Source organism: Orbicella franksi, chromosome 5 (genome assembly GCF_964199315.1).
Source record: "Orbicella franksi chromosome 5, jaOrbFran1.1, whole genome shotgun sequence".
Taxonomy (NCBI): Eukaryota; Metazoa; Cnidaria; class Anthozoa; order Scleractinia; family Merulinidae; genus Orbicella; species Orbicella franksi.
Genome location: NC_138149.1, coordinates 21891406 through 21916984, shown reverse-complemented (window position 1 = coordinate 21916984; position 25579 = coordinate 21891406). Strand labels below are relative to the sequence as shown.

The window sequence follows — 25579 nt, the reverse complement described above, 5'->3', positions numbered from 1 at the left end:
CTACCAGACCAGACACCCTGAATAAATCCGTGTTAGCCTTACAAAATAACAAATCCAAGCCATTTTACAAACACCTTGAGCAAATAAAAGAGTCAGAGAGACTGCGTTTACTAGATACAAGTAACAGTGCTGGTGTTGTAAAGATGCCATCAAGATATTTTCAAAATAATTACCGTGGCCAGCATTTGTTCACAGTTCTTACGTCTTAGAAAAAAAAAAAAAGATCAAAACCATGTAATTCCAAGCCTGATCTAATCAAATTCTCCTTATATTTTCAAGGATAATCTGCAATAATTAGTGGGGAGAATTTGTTTTTCAAGCTTGGAACTAACTTGGTGCAACCAAAGTACAAATGTATGTTGATTACTCAGATGGCACATAAAATCATGTGACCAAATATTGCAGTATAAAATAAGATTTTAATTGATCCACTTATTACGTAGAAAACAATAAAAATAGAGGTTTCTCTTTCTCAACAGGTAAGTTTCTGTAAAATGAAATTAATTTTTTACTTTAGATTGACAGTTCAGTGTAAACAGTCTTAATAGATTCAATTAAGTGTATGAATGAGTGGAGGGTGACTTTCTCTATAACAATTTTATAATCAGGATGTATTAAAAATAATCACTGTTTGTACAAATCCTCAAAACAGACTCAACCACAGTAGCCAAACAAAATTATAATTGGGTTCCAGCCCTAGAAGGTTAATAACATTTTGTATTTATCAGGAGGCACCACTCTAGAAGTAAATAAGTTCCATATCTGTAATTTAATGCATAGCCAGCTTCACCACCATGGATCAGTTTAGTTTCAGCAAGTAAAAAGAATCTAGTCTTCTACCTTAAAAGTAGCTTTTTTCCTTAGCTATAATCTGACAAACTTTGCATCAATTTTTGGCCTTGCATTGAATAACTTTGTAACATATAATTTATAAACATTTTGAATTTTGAACTAAAGGAGTATAAGGGTATGTTTGTTTTTCTTTATTCTAGCACAGACCTGTCAAGGCAGATTTCTGGCCATGCATCAAATCATAGTTATAAAGTATTCAGCATATTGCACAAGTCATGTGCCTGTAGTCTAAGAAAATAGACGTCTCTGTTCACTCATGAGTTTCCTACACACAAACAATTGAAATTTGCACAAAAACAGTCCATGACAAACCAGTTCAGCAACCCTACAAGTCTCTCTGGCTGTTACTCAGTCACAGTTTCCAAACACAACTACCAATCACATGAAGATATGAATCTCGGGTGGAATACATGGTATCAGTATTTTTTTCATGGGTTATAGTGAGCATGAGCAATAACTAACAGTGATGTACATGTGGTTTAAATCTATTTTTGGGTGAAATTTGAAATTTGAAATCTTCTTTGGGTTGAAACTTGAAATATGTCCTTTGTCTTGCATTCAATATAGTATTATTATGAAACAGGTGACAATAAATTCAACCTGGTTTGAAAAATCTCTTGAACCAAAAACAAGTTTAAGCCACATATACCGGTAAATAATCACAGGAAAAAAAACTTGCTAAAAATTGTGTCATATAAGGCTTTGTTTTGGTGCTACTTGTCTTCCAAGAAAAGGAATTAAAGATTACATACATAAATTACCAAAATCAAAATCTCTCATGACAATAGTTATAAAAACTGACTGAATATATATGTACCTGCATATATCTGTATATACATCAATATATAAATTTTTGCATCCTTACAGATTTACAATGGACAAGTTGTCATACAAAGAAAACCTGCCACATGATCAAAAATAAGTAACTCACCAAATGAATTTAATAAACTCAAAATTCTGTAATGCAGCAAAAATTGTTTTTGGTGTTAAAGCAAGCAAGCAAGCAAGAAACTTGTTCTGAAAAAGTTGAGACTAACATTAATCAGGACAAAACATGTAATAGTATCAACTGTAAAACTTACATTTACACCAAAGTTCATTTACGAAAATGATAATGTTCAACAAGAAAACTCACCAACATCTTCAAAAGATTAGAGTCACATCTTATCTTCGACAAGTATTTGACAGAATGGACATTCATTAATAGTAATAAATAGCATTTTATCTGAAGTAATTCAAGGGATTTCACTTTGAACTGGAAAATAATATCTGCGTATATAAATTATAGATTTCCTTTGCATTGTCACTACATCTCTTATTGCGACAGTTGATTTAATGCTTTAAGAAAATTCAGTGTATGTATGTTTGTAATATTTAAATATCAGTGATGACATGCAGATAATTTAATATAATATACAATTTACAAGATTGAATTCTTCCATCAATATAAAGAACTTCAAAGGCAAACAGATAATTTGCCTAAACGTCTATCTTGTGCGTACAGCCATATGATTCAACCCAAATAAACTCACCATTCCTAGTTGCTACTTGACATGCACCCTACCAAAACAAGGCTTCTGGGACAGACGCTCAATAACCACCATATAAACCAAATTATCAAAAAATGAAAGTATTCAAAACTGTCTTCAGAAGAAGCAAAAGGTTTGTTATGGTGGCAATCTGAAAGTTTGACATGGATATTCTAACTACAGCAAAATATCTTTTTCTTCCAAAAACAAAATATCCATAGAAATGGACCATAATTTTGCCTTTTGCAATAGTTTTGAACACTTCCAACACATTGGCCCTAAAGTAACACTTTACCATACTGTTTCATAATGAAATATTCAAAAGAATAGGTCATTCGTAAACGAGACCACTGGACAGGCTCTGATGTCATCCACGACATACACAAGGGTGTGGCAGCCATGCTGGTGGTGACAACGGAGCTGTGTCTTGTGTTCTGTCCCTTGTAACTCTCCTGGGATAAAACCATAGCTGTGACTGGAGATACTTCTTCCAACTCTGTTGGATCTGTTTTAATCTAAAAAAAAAATAACTAGATTAATCAGTCACGCACTCTTTTAATTCACGAATCAACATGGTGTATATGTATGTTAAGGATCACTACTTACCTCTCGTCTACATTCTTTCTTAATATTTTCAACTTCCTCTCTACAAATTTTGCACACATAGATTATGCTGCTATCTTGTTCAAGTTTGCTGTAGATTTCTTCAGTGATATTATCACAAACAGTATGAATCCATCTGAAACGACAACAAAAAAGAGATTTTCTAATTATTTTGCTGCTTGCTTATTAAACTGCTTGGATCCAGGGATAATTCTAGATATTTTCTAGTTTTCCACTCAATGGGCCGATTTGTTACTACGGCCAATACAAAGACTTTATAACAAAAATACAGGTGCCATAGAGGTGTTTACATACACTTCATCAGTTATACATTACATAACAACAACAACATCTTTTATTTAAACATGATGGGTTTTAAAGCTAATATAGCTTATGGGGCCGTGTAAAAAACTGTTAATAGGATAATAATAAATTGGAAAAATGAAAAAAAGATACGAATAAAATCAATAAAAAACTAAATCACTGTCAATTTGGGGACCCATTTCCGGTGACCCTTCACCAAGGTTCAAGTTTCTGAGGGCAGGAGACTTTTTTGCCCTTGTTGTACATTTTTTGTACATTTGGTACAAATGTTTTCTGACAATGGATGATACTAACTGTGTAATACAATCTTTTTACATTATTACATTCCAAGCTTTTTAACAACAATATTGTTTCTTGTTTGTTTCTAAGCCAGTATTTAGTCCAATAATGCCAAGTTGATGTGAAACACTTCATGAAGATCACTTTACAGATTGATCCACCCTACATGAAACAACATCAACAGCCCTGATTAAGTAGGAAAATACATGTAAGCCTCTAGGATTAGCCTCCAAAACTGGAGTTTTTTGCCTGTTCTTTGATGCACGCAGTAAAAAGAAATAGGCACAAAAGAAATTATAGCAGTTACTACACAATGCCGCAAAGATATGAATTATATTTTTGAGTGGTAAAAACAATATTTTATGACCAAGCAAGCGGGTAAGCAGAATATTCTCTTTATTATATAGGGAGACTAACTGTTTCCTTAAACAACTGTGAAAAAGCGGGAAATGATGCCATCGATATACTCACCCGTGAGGATGGGAAATACCACTCAGTATCAATTTTACCAGAGGTGAATTTTCCAGTAAAACACTCATGTCAATATAATAAGATAACTTTAAATACTTTTGTCTGAAGGTTTTCTTCAATGAACAACCTCCTAGTACTGGGGGACACATTTCAGATCGGAGTTATAAGATACCCAATTAGCAGCTGGGGTCTGTGCTAACTTGTATGTACATACGTACCTGCTACATGAATCACACTGGATCACCTTCTGGTTGCCCTGTTCTTCATTACACATAGGACATCGACTTGTTTTGTGTTTGTTTTGGTAGCACTTGTCACATAAAGTGTAATCAATGTGCCAGCGTGATGTTTTCTTTGTTCCACACTGCCTGCACTGTCGACATTTCTGTTAAGAAAGAAAACAGATTATTATAGACAAAATGGGTCAAGCATTGACCTACCAACAGTCAAGTAAATTGAGTCTAATTGGATGTTAAGAAAAGGCGAAAATTATCTAATTAGCAACATTTTGTGCGCAAAACAATCAAAATTATCTATTCTTTCACTATCTTCTTAAGGGTGGAAAACTGTTTGTCAAGGTCTTTGAGGACAATAAAGTGTTTGTCTCTAGGGTGCTTGCCAATGGAAGATGACATTCATTCACTCGCTTGTTTAAATGGCTGACTGGTGCACAAAATGTTGCTGTTAGTATTAGAAAATTTACACCTTCTCTAAACATCCAATTGGACTCAATTCAAGCCAAACTATTTGCGTGACATTGCATAAATAATTAATTGAATTAGCTAACCCTCAGAGAAACTATTTGTAACAGTTTATTTCAATCATTTAGAAATTGATAATGGTGTCATGACAACTCTAAAACGTCGTTCCATGTTACTGCTTATTTTTCCATGTTTTCGCATTTCCAGACCTTTCCTTAGCTTATAGGAAGCCCAAAAAGTGTGGGGGAAATGATCCAATGACCTTTGTGATCTCAAGATTAAGGTATTGCTTCTCCCAAGGGGTTTTCATACATAATTTTCCTCTGTATAGTTCTTAGAATTTCAGTCCAACTTTTAATTCTGGTCACCAGCTGCTGCTTACATACCTCACACTTCCAGCCAAACTTTTCTGTAGAGTTAGCCACAGGTACTGTACACAGAGAATGGTAACCCTTGTCACAGCTGCGGCAAATCAGCAGCTTGTCTTTAATTGAACCATGCCTGTGAAATGATTAAAATAAAAAAAAAATCATTTGTAAGGATATATGCTATCCATTTTAAAGAGTGAAATTATTCAATTTGAAGTCTCAGTCTTGCAATAATTATTGAAGAGCCAAATGTCTTGGGCTAGTAAAGAAAAGATACTATAATAATAATAATAATAATAATAATAATAATAATAATAATAATAATAATAATAATAATAATAAAGATCTTTCAACAGGGAGCCCACTTCACATACATGTGGTTTTCAGTGGGGCCCTGCAAAAATAAAATTGCAAAAGCTAAAGAAATAGTAGATTAAAAATAATAATAACATTTAACCATTGTACTAATAGAAATATAGAAAACAGTAAAAAAAAAAAAATGATAATTAAAAATTAAGAAATACCCCTACTTCGACTTTTAAAATTAAAAATACTGATACTGTTCCTAATTTCATCGGGTAAAGTGTTCCATTCATTAACGGCATTGTAAATAAAACGCTTTTGTCCCCAGGAGCGACGGGATGGAGGCTTACTAGTCTCGCCTTCTCACAAAGTCTCGTATTTACCATTCAGCACCCCTTACCAAGGCTTTATCTAAGGGTTCAAATATCTCTCGCACTTCATACTTTGAGCTGAGCAAATACTAAAAGCACTCTTTCTATCAACAAAGATAGACACATCTAACATACCGTCATTCATAGTAAACCAGTAACTGTTAAATTGCATACAGTCAAACCTCTATTAAGCTGCCAACTATTAAGCAGCCACCCCTTGTTAAGCAGTGAGTTATCAAAGTCCCAAAATTATTGTCAGTAAAATACTGTGAATAAAACCCCTATTAACTGGCCACCTCTATTAAGCAGCCACAACCACCTTCTGGTCATCCAGATGAGGGTTTTTCTATTGTCTTTACCCCTATTAAACAGCCACCCAAAATTTAAAAACTTTGTTTTGGAAAAGGCAACGGCAGATAAGAGTCCGAGATAGATGACGAGTGATAAAAAGATTCAAACACACATTTATCATGTTGCCTTGAAGTGACTCCATGTTCACCAAGAAATTAACACGATGGTGAAAAATATTCAAGGTACACCAACCCGTATTATGCAGCCACCTCCCATTTCCCTGAGGGTGGCCACTTAATAGGGGTTCCACTGTATTTAAAAACTCACCTGCAAGCCTGACAAGACTTGCACTGAGCACATTCCCAGCCCACCCTGACAGACTCTGTAGCACGAACAGGAGGTGAACAGCAGTAACTGTGATAATGGCAGGTACATTTTGTGCAGAGTAGCAGTTGTGATAATTCACCACCTTGATGACATTTGTCACAGAATGCTGGAAGTCAAACACAGCATAAGAAAATTAATTGTAATTTTCCAGCTCCACCATTTGGATTTGAATGAGAACATTGGCAGAGAGTTTGTAAAATTACAAACTAAGATCTCTTTCTCTTTAATCTTTCACCCATTTATATGTACTCCATTTCCTATCTTTGATACACCAATGATAGAATGTAATTCATCAGCTCACCTATTCTTCTGATAACATCTTCATGATTCAAACAGTACAGTTTCATAGTTTTCATATCCTGCAATACAAACAAAACACCAGATGGATCCTTCAAATGACAAAACCTAATTTTTACTATGAGAGAAAAGAGAGAGAATAAGCTTCTCCGTCACTTCACCTCTCAAATGTTGCAAACTTCTGGACAGGTTGGTGGCAAACAGGCTTTTAGCCAAATGGGTGTCCAGCCATCCTGGGGACAACCATTTAGTAAAAAAAATTGTTTTATTTTTCAGATTTTGCTTTATAATTTGTTCCTTTGGGAAGTCCCTACAGCATATTTTGGATGCCCACTTTTCAAACCCTGGCTAAAATTCTGGCTAAAAGCCTGGTGGCAAGGAAAAACTATGAGAAAGAAAATGCTCTACAAAAAAACTGAAATAAAATATCCCAAACTATCTACCATGGGTGTGTCACATGGCAAGATGATGGGAACTTTTTTGTGTTTTGTTTTTTACTTGTTTGTTTTGGTTTTTAGTTTTTGTTACAAAAAAAAACAGGATCTTTTTATTCTGAATCTGACTAACTTATCATTAGGCCAAGATGTAGTGCTGACCTGATATGTCCTAGCAGCCATTGCACAAGGGTAGTGGTATATTCTTCCACAATCTGACATCTCACATACAACACTAGCACCAAAACGACCACAAAAAGAACACTTCTGCAAAAAAGAATACCGGTAATGAGAAGTTGTGTGACTTTTTATGTGGGACACTAGTACAGTCATTAGGAAAAAGAAAAAAAGCCTTAAAGAATCTTTCACTCATCACATGCTACACTTTTGACAATGCTGATCCTAGCAGTTGCAGGATATGTTTCCCAGATGAACCTAGGGCACAATCCATTCAACCAAATTGAGGTTCAAAAATTTCTTGGGGGCAAATGGATCGCAACGGGTCCAGAAGGGCTCATTTCATTCCACTCACAAAAAGAGTTTCACACTCATTTAAAATGGCAGATGTTGGATCACTGTTGCTTGTGTTAGAGTTTAGATGACTATTTCAATTTTTTCAATGATATTGTGTAAGCCATTTCATGCATAGAAATTTAACCCATATAAGAGGTTATTTTGAGCAGACTGTTCCCATGTTTTTGCCGGTTGAGTTCAAAGATCTTCAAAAACTATTTTCCAATAATGAAATTCTCTCGGGAAATAGACCATTCATGATTTTTAACAGCCACAACATACACTGCATAACATAGCTATGCAACTGTTGTTACTGCACATGGATGTACGAGTAACACAGATAAATCCGCTGTTAACAATCCATAAAAGCTGCAATGATAATTGTTTTCTTCAATGTTGAACTTCGAAAGTACCGAACAGCGAGGTACTGAGATTGAGAATGGATCAGAAAGGTCAAACGGAACAGTCAATTTCAATCGGATCAGTCCAACGAAGAAAAGTGGTCCACCCCAAAGGGTAGGCCAACTTTTTCAAAACTTTTTCAGTTGGACCGAACCAATCCATTCAGTTTTAGACCAAAATTTCTGGAAATTTTGGTTGAATGGATCGCGCCCCTAATGAAATGGCCTGGCAGACCAAGAGTCTCTCTGTAGCTCAGTGGTTAGAGTGTCCAACCAGTATCTGGGAGGTCATGGGTTTGAATCCTATTGGAGACTCAGATTTTTTTTCTTTGTCCCATGCTTGTGGCAAGTCATTTCAACCATAAAGCTTTTTTTATCTTCATCTAATTCCAGATACTAAGTCAATACAGTTTAAAGCAGATAGATGATGAGAATAAACAGAAACACAAACTAATAGGTACTGTCTGTACAATGATGCTGTACAAAGAGTAAGGAAACTCACAACTGAAGCTAGAGATAACCTACAAGTAACATCAACAAACCTTTGATAGAATCTGACTTGTTAAGTCTATTGTAAACTCTACTGATGACTTGGTTGCTAAGGAGGCCAGTGTCCATGCCGCACACCTATCATGCACCCATACATAACCAGACACGTTGCACAAATCAACCAGATCTGGCTCCTCTTCAAACCCAACACTGGAAAGATCTTCATGGGGAGCTGGTGACTGCCTGCTGTTGGTAGAATTGTTTATTGTGCTGGATTTTCCATCAGGGATTCTAGTGTGCAATTAAGATGTAAAGAGATGAATTAAGAGAGTCAATGAAGCATAATCACATTTTAAGTTTTTCAGGAGCTTTTCTACAAACTACAGGTCAACAAGTGTGATGAACAATTTATTGGGGGTCAGCCAACAAAATGCATTTGTAAGTTAATGTAAATTACAACTAGTATCAAAGCAATGAAACCCTCTTCCATCACAGATTACTTCCCAACATTTGGGCCAATTTTTTTCCCCACTAATCTGCCAGTACTCATTTCTACACTAGGAAGGACCAGCTGCCTGACCAGCATCCCTGACCTTTCACATGGGAGTCCTCCCCTCCCCTTAGTCTGAATGTTTGCACCCCATTCCTCAGCAAGAGGCAGAAATGTTCCACATTGCCATGGAATCTGGACTTTAAAGGTTCAGCTCAGACTGTACTATTTATTTGCAGGGATGGAAAAGGCTTTAGTTCATGTGTAAAGCATGAAAGTGGGAGCTGAAATGTTGTAGTAAGTGTCAGTACCTGCCAGGTGCTTCCCCGTGGATCTGAGGGCTCAGGTGCACTGTTGAGTTAGCAGCCTCAGCCCTGTATGTCCAGGAATATTGCCTGTGATCTTGAAACTCTCCATCACGGGGGCTTTTCCTTCCCTGGGAAGGATGTGAACCACCAGCAGTGGGGTAATGAGAGTGTCGGTAAGCTGAGGTAACATTCTGTTGTTGTCGTTGTGGACTTCTAGAGTGTCTTTGAAAGCCAGATGATATTCTGCCGAAACATATCAGGTCTCCCTGTCCTAACACACTGTTATTCACACAGTTACACAAGGCACAACGTACTCTGAAATGATACAAACAATGTGCAAAGTTAATGGATAAATGCTCTAGACATTTCATTTCCCTTTCTTGGCTTTCTTTTTCTTACTGCCACTTCAAACACAACTAGACTACTTGAACTACGTAGCTCTTATTCTTATACAAGGAAGTACACCAGAGAATTATATACCACCATTAGAATAAATAGTGCACACCTAACAACTCACCTTTGTGAAACACAATTTGGTGTACCATCAGAATTATTCAATCTCTCATCTACTGCAAGTGGACTTCGTTTCTCAGAAATTTCACTTGGAGAAAGCTGAAATTAAAACACTGAATGGAACAATTCAACTAAGTACTCGAAGAAGAGTTAAAATTGTTTTAATGGATGTTGTACTTCTTGACTGACTGACTGACTGACTGACTGACTGACAGACTGACTGACTGACAGGCAGGCAGGCAGGCAGGCAGGCAGACAGATAGACAGACAGACAGACAGCTGGATGGACTGATTTAATAGTTTGTGACATAATTATTGTTATAATAATAATTTTAATACTTTATTTATATAGCGCTATTTCTATTACTATCCAATAGTGCTTTACAATGAGTTTTAAAAGATCTCACCGATAAAAATTAATAAAGAAACATAGAAATATATAAAGCATGAGTAAAATAAACTAACTAATAAAATAACGAATCTGTAAAAATCAGAATAAAAGACTAAGAATAATAAAAATATAAGAATATAAGAAGAAAACCTTGTTCAATTAAACTATCTGCAAAAATATAGCCAGCTGTTACACTTTCTAATGGATCATAACATCTCTAGAATCCATCCACAAGGCTCCACAAGCTCAGTAACACTTGAAGCAAAATGAAATACCAGTTGGGGTTATTTCACTGTAAAGTAAGGGTCACATGATGGGCACCAAAACTGTTTTTTAACATCTTTTTTTTGGTCATTACCTTTGTTCTTTTTGGTGAATCTGCTTCAATGTCGATATCTTCATCACTATCACTAGAGTAACTAACTGATGAGCAAGCTGACATTGTCCTGTTATGAGTGAAAAAATAACACAAGCTGGAAATGTTCATTCTCCTAACTGTGGCACATTGCTTTTGAGAATAACTTAAGAATTTGGTGCTTGATGAGTTCAATATTGCTAACTGATTATTTCATTTATGTTGCTATGAAAGGTTAAAGTGCTGCATGCCACAATGTTCCCACTTGAAATAGTTTTGATTAAATGTTTGACACTTTTTGACATCTTTTTGATGAAATTCGTATGGCCACTATTTGAACTGGCTAATCCATGTGCAAGGACTGTTAGAGGTGGCAGTTCACTCTGCCTCCCTCATGTTTTGCAATTTATTGACAAATTAAAACATAACCCAAAAAATATGTTTGAAATGTTTTTGTTATCATAATCTCATTCCAAAACGTCATCTTAAGTGCCAATGGTACAGTGCAGCATGCAGCACTGTAAAAACTGTCAAACTATGAACCTTAAGTCCGAGTTTAGCCATACATTCTATAATGGTTGCTTTATGTTATCACGAAAACAATTAAGCGAGTCTGAGAGACTAAAAATAATCACTCACTCACAGGCTATGAAAACACTTACATAACTTTCCTTAATCTAGTCAAACAAGAAATAGAAAATCAATACCTGTTTCCATCAAAATCAGCTTTTCGCTTTAATCTGGAGTTGAAAAAACTTGAATCTTGAATTTCTGGTCTCTTCCTTCCTTGAGAAGAATTGGTATGCGGACAGAAACAATTATTTTTCTCGCCCAAACTATTTTCATTTGATAACGATCCTCCATTTGTGTCCTGAAAAAGGATGGGTTCATTAGCTTTGAGCATATAAGCTGAGCTTTAAGTCAACAGAATACACACTGCAGATATTATGCACTGTAAGGTAAAGGCTAAGTCTGTAGACAAGCCAAGTGGCCCATCAGGCTGGCACTTATCTCCAGTTTCAGTGAAGTGACTAGGAGTATTTCTACTCCCCCTTGGATGGGATGCTAGTCCATTGTGGAGAGAGGCACTGTGTGAGTTAAGTGTCTTGCTCAAGAACATAACACAATGTCCCAGGCCAGGACTCAAACCCACACTGCTCAATCTGGAGACAAGTGCACTAACCAAGTGGTCACCATGCCTCTCTATTATGCACTGTGTTAGTAATTAAATAACAAATGCTGTGTGTAAGAACTGCAAAAATATTTGGATCCTTCTCTCGAGGTCGGCAATATGAAATACCCTAATGGTTATCATGCTAGACTCTGGATCAAGTGGTCCAGGTTTGGTCCATTGCTAGAGATCACTTTGTTGTGTTCTTGGACATGACACTTTTACTCTCACTGTGCCTTTCCCCAGCCAGGTCTATAAAACGGTACTTACAAAGTTGGCACTGGGGAGACTAACATCCCATCCAAGGGGGCTAAGTAGAAATATCCCTTGTCACTTCATGGTACAAAAATCAGGATAAGCCCCAACAATGTCCGATACTATGGCCAACATCAATTGTGCCTGTTTTTTTGTTATGATGATTTGTAAAAATTATGGCAAACAGCAAAACCACAGCAAGATACCAGAACCCTGATGAAAAATAATAGCCAAAGTATTCAGGCTTGCACCCTGAGGACTAAACACCTGGGACTGTAAACATGTACTAAGTGAATTCCTTACCTCATCACTCTTATGGCTGCTGTCTACTTCTGTTTGTACAAAAAATGTAACAAAAAGTTAAAAAAGGCACACAAAATATGGACATAGCACATAGTTGAAAAACATTTATTAAAGGCTAAAATCTGAAATGCCCAAGTTGGAATCAGTATATGCTTTAACGTTACTGCAAAACATTTTCATGTTGTCTACACTGTCAGTTTGCTTATTAATAAATTCTTGCCTGTATCCTGAAGATGCTCAAGCTACAAACATTATACACAACAAAACATTCCTTTGCTGACCAAATCTCTTCCACACCTCAAACAAAATTTGAATGTGTTTATGCCAACATCCACACCCATAAATAATGGCCAGAAAAATTGATTTACAGGAATGTTTTGTGAGTGGTTGAATTTGTAAAGTATATTGGGCAAGTACAGATTCAGTTCATTTCAAGTGCAAACATTGCCAAAATGTATCTTCTAACAAAAACTGGCTACAAAACCATGTTGCATTTGATATCCAATTGGCTCACATTTCTGCACTAAATATAAGTTCAGAAATTTTCAACCAGTTTTTATATTAAATTTAACCATATCAAAATTTGTTAACAAATTTGAAAAACAAATCAAACCTGAACTGCTATGTGATTTATGTGAATTTCCATACAAAGAAGCTCTGAACCAATCTAAAAACAAAAACAGCAACACTTGAAATTAAAAACCATATTCTATCATCTTACAAGAAATTAAAATTGTACAATACTGACTTCTGTCTCCTGCAAAAAAAAAAAAAAATATATATATATATATATATATATATAACTAACTAACTGCAGACAGTACTGTTTCGGCCTTCTATGTATATATATTTTAAGCCAGTTTTAGAACAAAGAGAGTGGATTCTACTCAGAGAATTGTGTAGACCCAGAAAATATTGATACCCCAACTAAAGAGGACAATGGCAAATTCTGGAGGGGTGGGGTGGGGTGGGGTTATCATCATCATCACCATCATCTCTCTTCATGCCAGTAGGTGAATAAGGCTTCCTTCTCAGAGCCTAGGGATATTCCAGAGGGGGAGGAGGAATGGACACAAATAAATTAAGGCCACAAGTTTATATTTTCACACTGGAAAGAAACTGTTTCAAGAGTGTAGTGTGACAGATGAGTAAAATCCAGAAGAGGGATATTAATCTGAAGTGTTTTACAAGAAGTCAAAATTAATACAACTTGGTCATTTATGGACAGTTGATCAGTATTATTTTGATAAGGCGACAAAACACAGCAGATTATTGTGTTAGGCCTCATGGTGGCTCAGAAAACACCTGCAGATCCATTTAGCATCGGGAGCAATAATGAAGGATGTTAATTAACAGTGCAAATATTGGGAGCTTATACTTAATTGCATGCTCTTTAAGTTACCATGTTATAAAGGCGATGAAACCTAGTCTACGTTTTTGAAACAAGAAGGAACAATCAAGATAACAGCTGAAAACATGTACACATATGAGTTAACACATGCAAGTTGGAATGTCATTCATTCATCTATTAAATAATGAAACAAAGCCATAAAAACAAAGAAACAACATGGAATCTGTTAATTTGACCACTAATGATGTATTTTGTTTCTTGTATTGTTTGTGACACAAAATCACAAAAAACGTGCATCCCTTTTAAATAACTATGATATTGGTGACCTGGTCTAATATGTATTTTGCATTCCACAATATAAAGAATATCACTAAAAGACTATCAACTGAGCTCTAGCCAGAGAAATTGGTGGTTTTAGATGAAGAAACAGTGTTTTTTAAGGACACTGGTTTTAAACCCAAAGGGTACAAATAACAAGGCTTTTGGTAGAAACTGGTAACCTGTTATTTGACAAAGACAATGTGACACCATTATTACTATCTGTTTTCAATCATCATTTTCACTTATTACTTGCAAACATTATCGCTATTTGTTGCCAAATTATGTTCACATTTTATCTGCATTGCATCACATATGTGCAACTATTACCTTTAGTAACTTAATTATTTTTTGGTTTACATATACTTATGAAATAAAAAATTTTGAGAAGTTTGTTCAATTGCAAAACTTTCATTGTCAACAACCTAGTTATGAATAAAAATCAATAAAAACTTAGTAAATTCTAAGAGTAGTGTGTGTCGTAAAGGTACACTTTTGTACGATGAGGGGTGTCTCCAGCAGAAATGGCAAAAATGGTAAAATACCAATTAAGAGGGTGGCTGAGAGGTATAAACATTACACAATGTTTCAAAACCCTATGTAGTGATGGGGTGTCTCTTAAACAAAAACTCTAAAATGAAGACCCAAAGACCCTAAGATTCCAAGACCCCAAAACTCTAAAACAAAGACCAAAAAAACTCTAAAACAAAGACCCCCTTATTCTCTAAAGCATTTTCACCTTTGGTGAAGTTTTGCTCCTTCTTTGTTTAGCCAATTTTGATAATCAACTCAAGAATAAATACATAAAGTATAAGAAAATGACTATAAATTACTCCTTTATTTCAGGTGTAATGTACATCTGTAACATGATATGACATGCAAAACATTTGCTTCTCACATACCTGGTGGCTGAACTCTTTCATAATGATATGGGTTAACACAAACTTTTTCGCGTTTTGTATCATAACCATTCTGGCAAAATTCTTTATGCCGCATCTCCATCTTGTGTACATCAGGCCATCTCCAGAGGCGAGCATAGATGACATGTGGAAAGTCTTTCTTGTCCCCGACTTGCAACCTTCCATCCATGGTCCTTTGCACAGTGACACACTTGGACGGTTGCCGTCCCTTAGAAGTTATCGCTACAATCAGTGAGTCCAGCTCGAAGAATTTCTTTTTTAGTTTCTTCACCAGGGATTCAATAGCCCGTCTACTGAAGCTCTCTGCATCAGTGCTTTGATGCCTGTAAACAGCATGCCAAAGTAAATTGCGTACAATGATAGGACATGGATCTGCAGAACATGGAATGTTACTTGGTCCAGGTATTGAGTTGCTAGGTCCTGCCTCCAGGTACTTTGGTTGATCATATGTTGTTACTGGCTGAGGCGGGCTTTCTTTTAATACAGATAATGCACATTTGTCACAGTTTGGAGATGTTGCTTTCACAGAAAGAGTTGCAGCTGCATTAGGGAATGAAAAGATTAAATTTTGTTCAGATCTAAAGAGATTACTACAATATCATTATCTTTTGCATATCACTCCATGGGCATCTTGCAGTGCTGGAAATAAAAGTCATCATTGGACATTGTCTACCCAAATTTGTGAAATTGTCGACTACTTTACAAATATGATTTTACACTATGAGCAAGCAACAAGATGACCTAGCTTTTTGTGGTGAATATCTTGTTTGTACAACACAATTGCTTTGAAACTTGTTAGAAATCACAAATCATACAGATTCATGGTTTGTTTCAATTGACAGCTTCTCCAGAATTGAATCGCTAACTAAAGGATATTTTTTACCCAGGGCTCGACACTAACTTTTCAACTTCCTAGACACGTGGCTGGTGACTACTTAGATGTTACTAGCCAAAAACAGTTTTTAACTTGCCAAGTGTTGAGGTTGGCAACCTTATTACCTGAAATTTTCGCAACAGGTTTATTTTGCAATTTGGGGGTGCGCATATTTCGTGACACTTTAATTCGCGATTTTGCAAAAATTTGTATTTTTTGCATTTTTGAGTAACACAAAATTTGTTTCCCAGGCAATGTTACTTAAACATGATCTTTGAATTTAGTAAACTGACTTTATCAAAGGTGCAATAATGCCAAAAGTAAAAAAAAATGCAATCGCAGAACTGCATGTCAACAGTAACATAATGTGTTATGTTCCCAACACTTATGCGAGTCTTAAATCGCGAAATTCACAAAGTTAACATGTCACGAAAATTTCAGGTGGGTCCAATAACAACAGAATTTGCAAGACTTGAAAGCAAAACGCAAGCCACTCTCTTAAATACATAATGTTGATAATTATACTGTACTTAAACTAGTTTCAAAAAAGCTCCAGTTCCCGAAAAGACTTTCAGAACTCTGTTTTCTCTGAGACTTCCTTGGAAAAATAGCGAGACCCCCAAGATGTCACTGTTGAGACTTCTTCACAGACAGATGCCGTAGAAATGTTTCAAAAGCAAAACAACTATCTGAACAATACTTTAAACTGTCGTTGGCAAAATTCGACTGCCAAAAACAACTGATTTAAATGTCGAAGGAACTAAATTTTTCTCATCCAATTATTTCTGTAGTGGTAAGTTTGTAAGTATGCATACCACGACGTATCACTGATATATTGTTACGCCAAATGAAATGTTATCCTTTTGCAGTTCCACACTATTTTGCGCATGAAAAAAATTTCGTAACAAAAAAGAGCACTGATGTGTGCTGTCTTGTTTGTCAAATATTTCTTTCAACAAAATTAACATGTTCAGTTCCCCGTTTACGTACCACAGAAAAGTAGACATACGTGCTGAACAGCACATGCCCAGTACCATGATATGTCCACATTGAAATTCTGACATTGTTTCCAAGAAAAGTGTACATCTTGTGTCTGTCGTCCTTGAAGAAGACAGAAACTAGTTCAGCCAATTTCATTTTGTTGACTAGCCAAAGTCGCTAGTGGGAATCGAAAACCTACTAGCCAAAACTAAATTTCTACTAGTCTGTGGCTAGTTGGCTACCGTTAGTGTTGACCCCTGATTACTTCATATATGCCTACAGATTGAGTCAGCAGATTATTTGTGCACACAATTACGAAATATATGTCTGACAAAATAGAGATTTGAAAGAACATAACACAAATTGCTTTCCAGCACTTATCAATCAATCAATCAATCAATCAATCTTTATTTAAACACGAAAATCTTATCATAAAAATGGTCTACCTAGGAGTCATGTAAAAAATTACAAAGAATAAATTAACTATATTAACAGGAATGGATTTACTAACATTACATTACATTAACTAACGAACTAATTAACTAGCCTACAGTAAAAACCTATGTCATAAAACTTTCTCTAATTTACAGTACATTAAGAATAATCTTTCCCATTCAGTGAGGTTTTAAACAGTTTTAGACTAGATAGGTGCCCGATTTCCAATGGAATCTTGTTCCACAGAACAGATCCTCTATAGTGCATGCTACCTTTTGCATATTCTGTTCTTGGATTGCGGATATAACAATTTATCTCAGAGTTTCTTAGATTGTGTACGTGTACATTTGAGGTGTTGGGGAAAGATTATGATGGATTTTATACATGTATACTTAACTTGTAATAGCAGTAATTTTACCACATTTGCTTTGCCATTAACAGTATAACAAAAACACAATTTTAATAACGTTGCAAGAAGCTTCTCAACATAACTCTAAGGCAAACTCCTCCAAATAAATAACAACATGTACCTGAATCATTTTCCTTGCTATTTTCTTACACAAGACAATGCCACAAACTTTAAAACCCAAATTCAGTGTTCTAATTAAGACAAAAGAGCAACTGTTTCTCTGTCTGTCTGGCAATATTCAAGCACCATGAAATAGAAAGATTTTGATCCATGATGTAGTGAATGTCTACATTCTAGTGTTGTCAAGATCACCGCAATTATATATTCCACGCAATTTCTTTTTTAATCACCACAAAACATCTAATCATCAATTTGGTAGCAACAGTACATTGTAAGCACACACAAATAAAAAAAACAGAACAAAAATAATCTCTCAGTGTGATCCAGAACGCACAGTGAGTAACATATTTTATGCATTCATTGCCACAAATTCAGAGCTTAATTTTCCGCTTGAATTCTGCTCACGTGCCAAATATTACATATAATACACTACAAGATCCTGTCTGGTCTCCTTAACTCTAACGCTCTTCAAGGTCGTCATGTGATGCTCCCTTCTCTAGCCAATCAAAGGTATCATTTAGCTAACTATAATCACAACTTGCCAATTTTCAAATCTCCTAACAAAAGCATGTGAGAACGCAAGACTTTTTGAAGTAATGATATCACGGCTCAAACATGCATCATATGCAATGTTTTTTCTGTCACTCTTTTTACGTGACTTTGATACGCACTAATTCAGACACGGATACCGACAGCATGAATATGCAACATATGGTTCAGACAAGTGTAACACATGCATTATTTATATATTCATGATTTCATGTCTGAGCTTAAAATAACCATGCCGTCTATAAAAAGACACTCGTCACAATACTTACAGGTGAGATTAGCCTGCAAACATTAGTCCTAATCAGAAGCAAACTGAAACAATATCCCACGTAAATTAATGTTACAAAAATACACTGTATTATTGTTATTAACCTCCTTGGTTTGACAGTTAAAATTACACACTTGTCATCTGACTTTCAGACAGTAATGAGCAAAATATTTGCTGATGTCTTTCATTGCTGTCTGAGTAAAACTACTTGTCAAAAATTACTACTGCCTCACTTAAAGCTCTGAAAATTCTAGACAAGTGGGCAAGGTGTAAGTTCTGCTCTTGGAACTAAAAATAACTTGAGCAAGAGATTGATACTTTAAACAACAAGTGATATCTACGCAGTCTGACATTTGACACCAGAACATTTCAAATTGCTCCCAGGCATCTATAGCGGAAATGTTTAACAAAACGCTCTTTACATCAAATTAACTGGTATATGTTTCAGCTAACAGAAAACCATTAATTCCCTTCAAAAGAAAACTGACAGATTGAGGAATCTACAGAAGTTTAATTGTCAGTGACACATGACATGAAAAGTTTATGCCCATAATGTCTGTTCAAGCTGCCTAAATATTTCACTCGCTTTTTCTGATCTAATATGTAGTAGTGTCTCTTCGTTCATATTTTCAAGCTCAACAACCAATATCACACATACCAAACATATTAAACATATTACAAACAAAACTCTATTCTACTCAGAAATGATAACAGCGATTACAATGGTCTGGTGCACTTGTCTGCTGTACACGCATATTTCCAAACAAGCATATTTATGGCTGAAATATATCTGTCTGACCACGGTACTGTTTAATCCAAGCTATACTTCATTACATGATAACTTTAACACACTACTGTTTGAAATGAACAAATGAAATACTACTTAAACAATACTTCCATGTCCTCAAAATTTATTTGTACGTAAAAAAAGATGACTGACACAAAAAGATTAAACGCTCTACTATCCTAATAAACACATATGTAAACAGAGAATCATGTTACAGGACTACTTATTAAGCAAGGTGTAGTTTTCTGAAGTTAGATTTATAAATACACAAAGCTCAAAGTTACATGACAAGAAACCAACTACCTTCACTCTACATGAATGCAACAACATGGCTTAGCCAAAATAATAAATAGCCAAATATTGATTTTGCGTGTAGTATTCAAGTTAAATCTGCTGTTTAAACAACTGTGTATGTAGTTTCGAACAAATGAGTAAAATCAGAGGACAACCTAGTCAAATTTTCAAATATTTTTTGCTAAACACATCTTACAGTACCGTTATATATAGAACACTGGTGTAAAGAATATTATCCTACTGTGTATCGTGACACAAACTTTAAGTTGGTGTCTTAGATTTAATGCGCCTGTAAAAGCAACCCACTGAAGAAAAGCAGCAGCTACAAGGAACAATAGATTCAGATCATTTTAATAAAACTTACAAAACAACAATTATCACTTTCCACAAAAATATGAAAGTTGTCGTTCATGCAAAAAATGACACAAATTTCAAGTTGAACTGGCCAAAAGACTCCTTGATTGATAAAAATACAAAATGTTTGGGCAAAATTGACATAACAAAATTAACTTTCTAAAATTTACTTTCACAAGATCCTGAGAAAAAGGTGAAAATTGCAGCAAAAAAATTCACCACCTGTACAAAATAATCAATAATACACGTTGCCCCTCCCAAAAAGGAAAATTATTTCCTTTTCAACAAAAGAACACACCTTTCACAGTTGAACACCAAGAGGTAACACTTTATACGCGACTGTCACGCTGTCACAATTTTAAGCTTTCTAACCTCTGTTCACCTGAATATCAGCGACAATGTACGAAAAAATTACATGTATCTTTCATGCATGTGATTCCAGATTGGTTACAACAACAAGACTTTCAGAGTCATTTGTGAGTAAAGTGTAGGAGATGAAGACATTTAAAAATGTGTACGTTTCTTTCAGAGTAGCCAAGATTATTTAACTGTAATAAAAGAAAGGAAACATATCTTTTTTGAAAGATAAAAGCTGTCACATACTGAACAGAATTTGAAAATGAGTCACAAATCATCTATGCGACAATAAAATCCAATCATCCAAAATAACTACCCATGCAAACAAAACACAAGCAATGTTTTCCACCTTCTTGAAAGCTAAAACAAAGCAATTTTAGGTCGCTCATCCAGATTTTATCATAACAACATGTTCTGCCCTGGATTGCATTGTCGTGATCAGTAGGTGTCGAGATCACAGGTCACAATATACTTGAAGGCTTGAAACCAGGCAAAATAACCAGTCACTTGTGTCAAAAACTGATCTCTCACACAAATTCTGTCTCAAATTTTTGCTCATCCCAGACAATTTCAAACTTACTGGTATTAAGTACAACCTCAAAAGTAATCTTAAATCGAATGTTCTCAGTATTCTGACATTATATTCTGACATTCTGAAAAAAAAAAACACCAGTAAAGAATCATTTGATTTGTTTTACTTCTATAATTTTGCATACACTCATTGCTAGGAAAACACAATAAAAATTGACCGTTTCAAAAGTATTTCTTACAAACACGGTTTTGAAGCTAGGGAAAGCAAATAAATTACCACTATTCAGGTTAAAGATAATTTATTTTGCCCACAGGCAATGTCAAGTCATGGGTACAAACAATTGTTTTGCCCCAACAAATTTGAACATTCTTTTGAGATTTACAATATCAGGAATGTGATCCTTTATTGCAAAAGTCACGCCACATTTATTATCTAGGGGCTTCAGATGTATAGCTATACACGGATGAGAAAAATAACAAGACAATACCAAACAATAAATTGAAAACTTGTACCACTAGTGTGTCTACAGTGCTGGTTTTGATCCCCCAGGGTTCAAAATAGAAATGATGTAAACAGAAGAAGCCGCCGCATCGAACATTTTGAAGCGATAGTAAGCCATGAGAAGCACAAAAGTACTTCAAATACCACATTTCATCTCAAAAATCGAATAAGCATCTTTTACCGAGAAAAAAACGTTTTCGTGCCGCGCGAACGAACACTAATTTTAATTACGTGACATGAAACCGAACAAGCGATTTGAATACAACCTACGTGGCTTTTGTGGTTTTGTTTGTCAAGAGATGAAAAATATTAATGGCGACAAAGTTATGATTCGAATTTCTACGGGTAACTTGTTCGAGAAAAATCATTTCGAAAACAATTTGAGAAAGAGCCGAAGTAAGGCAATTTTTTGCAATCGAAAAAAAAACAGAATTTCGCGACAAAATTAATAACCCTCTAAACGTCAAACACACAATTACAAACAATAAGCGTTGTCAGAAATGGCATTCTAAATTTCAAAAGGCATTCCGCGCTCCTAAATCTGTTCGGCCGAGAACACGCATGGCGTGCTTTTCGCTGGTAAACATGGCGTGAATGTAATCCCTTACAAAACTGATCGCGAACTGTCGGTAATTTTCACGCTAACGTCTAGACAGCCAAAGAGACTGAAATAAAAATATATTCAAATGACGCATTCATGAATACTAATTAGGTATTCTGTTTACTCCTTGACTGAAGCACGTTCACTGTTCTCAGTGTGTTTTTTGGCTAAAAAATTGGTTCCAAATAGCGCGCGCGCCCGCTAAGGCATTAGACAAAAATAAATTCACGTCCCAAAATAAATTAGAGCCAAAGCAGACGACATTTCAGACGTTTTCAGACAAGAAACGTTCCAGCCAGACAATGACCACTAACCAACAATAATACTTAAACAAAACCCAGACAAAATAATTCTCCTGCCCCACACGAAACGATCGCCAGTCATTTGGCGTGATTCAGAGCTCAAGCCGTCTGAGACAGAGTCTGGCTGGCGTTCGCAGCAAAATCGCGCGAAAAATCGGCCAAAAACCGAAGCGACTTTCAACTAGAAATTAAAAATGCAAAATAGCCGCTGGCTCGTTATCCAAACAATGGCCAAGCTTAGAGGAAAACACTGGCGAGCCCACTCCCAAGGAAATTTGCATTTCGCTCTTTGACAAGTTTATCGCTAATGAATTCGCGAGGCGAATAATGTACAACCGAATGAACGCACGATGTTCAAGCAGAAGCAATCGGACGAAAAGTTGGAGAGCTGTAAGCTTTTCCAAAGGTCAGAATGATCCTATTACGACAATACGGTCGAATGATTCGATCAGATGTCGGAAGGAAACATTGAGTGAATTACAAAAATATTACCCCCGATCGAGATGCTACAGAAAAAGTTCTGTTTTATTTTCCCTGGTAGAACGAACATAAAAAATATATCTGGTTAGGTGATTTGCTAGAATTAACTAAGATTATGCAGGTTAAGTACGCTGCGCACTGAACAAATGTCACATATCATAGCGTTGGTGTGAGTTTTGTCATCACGTACGTTCATGTACTGTGCGTGCGTTCTCTTGGTCTCTCTTGCCCTACATGACATCACACAATTGACCCAACACACAACCTTCAAAAACGAAAAAAAAATTCACCCTTACCGGCTGGACTGCGAATTCTCTCATAATGATACGGATTGACGCAAACACTCTCGTACTTCAAATCATAACCGTATCGGCAAAACTCCAAATGTTTCATCTCCATTTTTTGAATGTCGGGCCATCGCCACAACCGAGCGTAGATCACATGCGGAAAGCCCTTGCGCTCACAAACTTGAAGTCTGCCATCTAGAGTTCTCTGAATCGTAACACATTTTGACGACTTGGATCCTTTAGTCGTGATAGCGGTGATCAGTGAGTCGAGCTCTTCAGACTTCTTTCGAAGTTTTTTCACCAGCGATTCGATGGCTCTCTTTGCAAATTTCTCAGTTTCGCCTCCTTGGCGATGGCAAGTTGTATGACACATAAGATTTAACACGATACTTAAATTCGCATCGGCAGAGCTCGGTCCTCTCTTCGGGGAAGCCGATTGCACCAAGGTTTTCTCCATTCCCCTGTCCTTCGATAGTCCTCATTTCATCGTCGATAGTTCAAAATTCAAGAAGGTTCCCTCCGCCAAAATCCCACGAACCTTCCTTCCCAAACAACTCTATATGCGCAGAACAAGTTCAGATTCGATCCACTATGGTCATGTCACAGCAAGCCTCTTGTCCAATCACATCACTCAGAAAACGATAGCAATTAATCCTTACACGCGTTCCTGTCAATCACTTTGACTGAAAGGCGATTGTAAACAATGTATTTTCTCGTCTTGGTACTTTCAGGCTGGAGGCACGAAAAAAAATGGACGAAAATATTATCAAGAGACACGTTTCTCCCGAGCACTTGTTCAAATAGAATAATCCGTTATTTACTTAGACTAAACGGGCCATCTCGGTTCGACTGTGTTGTGACACGTTTTCACGGCTTTTCACGTACGAATTAGAAGGTTCCGGACTTTGTTACCCACGTTCTCTTCAACCGGTAAATTGCACTTTTAAAAACGTTCCTCGATTCCCACTACTTTGCTTACCGAATGATATTCGTCCCGTATTACTGCAAACCAAATTTTCTTTTTCGCAAACAAGAAACCAGCTTAACGGGTGTTCCACTCGGAGAAAGCCATATTAAAATGGTAATTTTACCCTCTAAGCTTTGGCAAGCTTTGAATTTCACTCCCTTCTGGTTTCGGCACCTTAAAAGAAGCAAAAACCAAGTGATTTGGCACTCTTAAAGCATGTGTTTTTTTCGCCCACGCATTCTCTTTTCGTCCATATTAATCAACGTAAGTCTTGAAGGCTATCGGAATAACAATGACGGTGTGACTTGGCGAGAGCTGAAGCAATATGAATTTAGCTCGGCTAAAAAGCGACGGAGAAAAGAAATGGCCCATTGGAAATGTTTCATATATAATATCGGACTTTTTATTATTTTTTATTAATCTTAAGTCAAAAAAATTAAGGAAATTTTTTGCCTCAATTAGTTCTGGATCATTAGGGGCCAATATTTACATCTGTTAGTTCGAAGCTAAAATTCATTTGTACCGGGGCTAAAATCTAATTTGAAAACGATGAGAAATATGGAATTCTTCTGTCCCCATTTGTTTATTCTTTAAGGTGTGCCTTGCACATTTGCATCGGGCAACAAAGTTGGCTATATATTATGAAGTAAAATATCAACAAAAGCGATGTTCGTGTTTTTGTAGGCAGCTTCTGATAGCGTTGTTTAAAAACACGGTTGTACTGTGCTCTCTTAGTCACGCGACCTCCTTGCACGTATGCGTCACTCCAGGTGTAGTCTGAAAATTTCAAAAGTCAGATTTGTCTCGTCTAATCGCTTTTCTGGGAGGTACAATTATGGTTCCCAATACTAACGTCTGGCCGTCTTGTTTGTCTGTCTGGAATTTGAGTGTCTGCTTTCGGCCATATTTTCGTCGCGCTCCGTGGGGGACTAAGAATTTGTCTTGCGAGCTCGAGGGCAGGGTGGGTTCCGGCAGAGAACTTTATTACTTCGCCAAAACAACAGCTCTACAAAGTTGAAATTTTCAGGCATACAAAAGCATTAAATTGGCTAGCGTGCATTCGCTTTTGTTTGTACGGGACAGGCGCCGGCGGCTGGGCACGAATATCATCCAGTATCTCAAATCACAAAGCCGGCGGTTTATCACATAAGAAGAAGTTCATTGTAAAGGTGCATATGGCATACAGTCGAAAAAAGGAAGGTCGAAATCAATATCGAGGCTTTTTCTCTCCATGGCTATCCAAGAACTCGACAAGCAGTCTCCCTTTGTCGTATTGTTTTATTTTCAGCCACGTAGACCGGATGTGCCTGTTTCCGTTTTCACATAACTTGGCCATTGAGGGAAGCCCTTGGAATGCAGCCTAAACGTCCGATGGAGTGAAGGGATGGAGTGTAGAATGATGCAAGTACACGTAAAGCCTGATAACCCGCTACAACACTTGCTTTAATGATTTCTTGTTGTTGACACAAAAGAACAAACAACACACAAGCTAC

At 36.3% G+C, this 25579-nt stretch overlaps 1 protein-coding gene across 1 annotated transcript; it reads right to left on the bottom strand.

Moving 5' to 3' along the window:
- Nucleotides 1–399: 399 nt before the first annotated feature.
- Nucleotides 400–23953, bottom strand: LOC145486763 (uncharacterized). The gene is made up of 16 exons (XM_081465472.1): nt 23129–23953; nt 14971–15528; nt 13013–13066; nt 12400–12428; nt 11378–11541; nt 10674–10761; nt 9929–10023; nt 9415–9726; nt 8667–8904; nt 7373–7477; nt 6781–6838; nt 6420–6585; nt 5146–5260; nt 4277–4443; nt 2988–3120; nt 400–2896 (listed from the first exon to the last, which is right to left on the bottom strand). Exons 1-16 carry the CDS (start codon nt 23574–23576, stop codon nt 2660–2662), a joined length of 2967 nt encoding a protein of 988 aa, XP_081321598.1. The 5' UTR covers nt 23577–23953; the 3' UTR covers nt 400–2659.
- Between the last annotated feature and the right edge of the window lie 1626 nt (nt 23954–25579).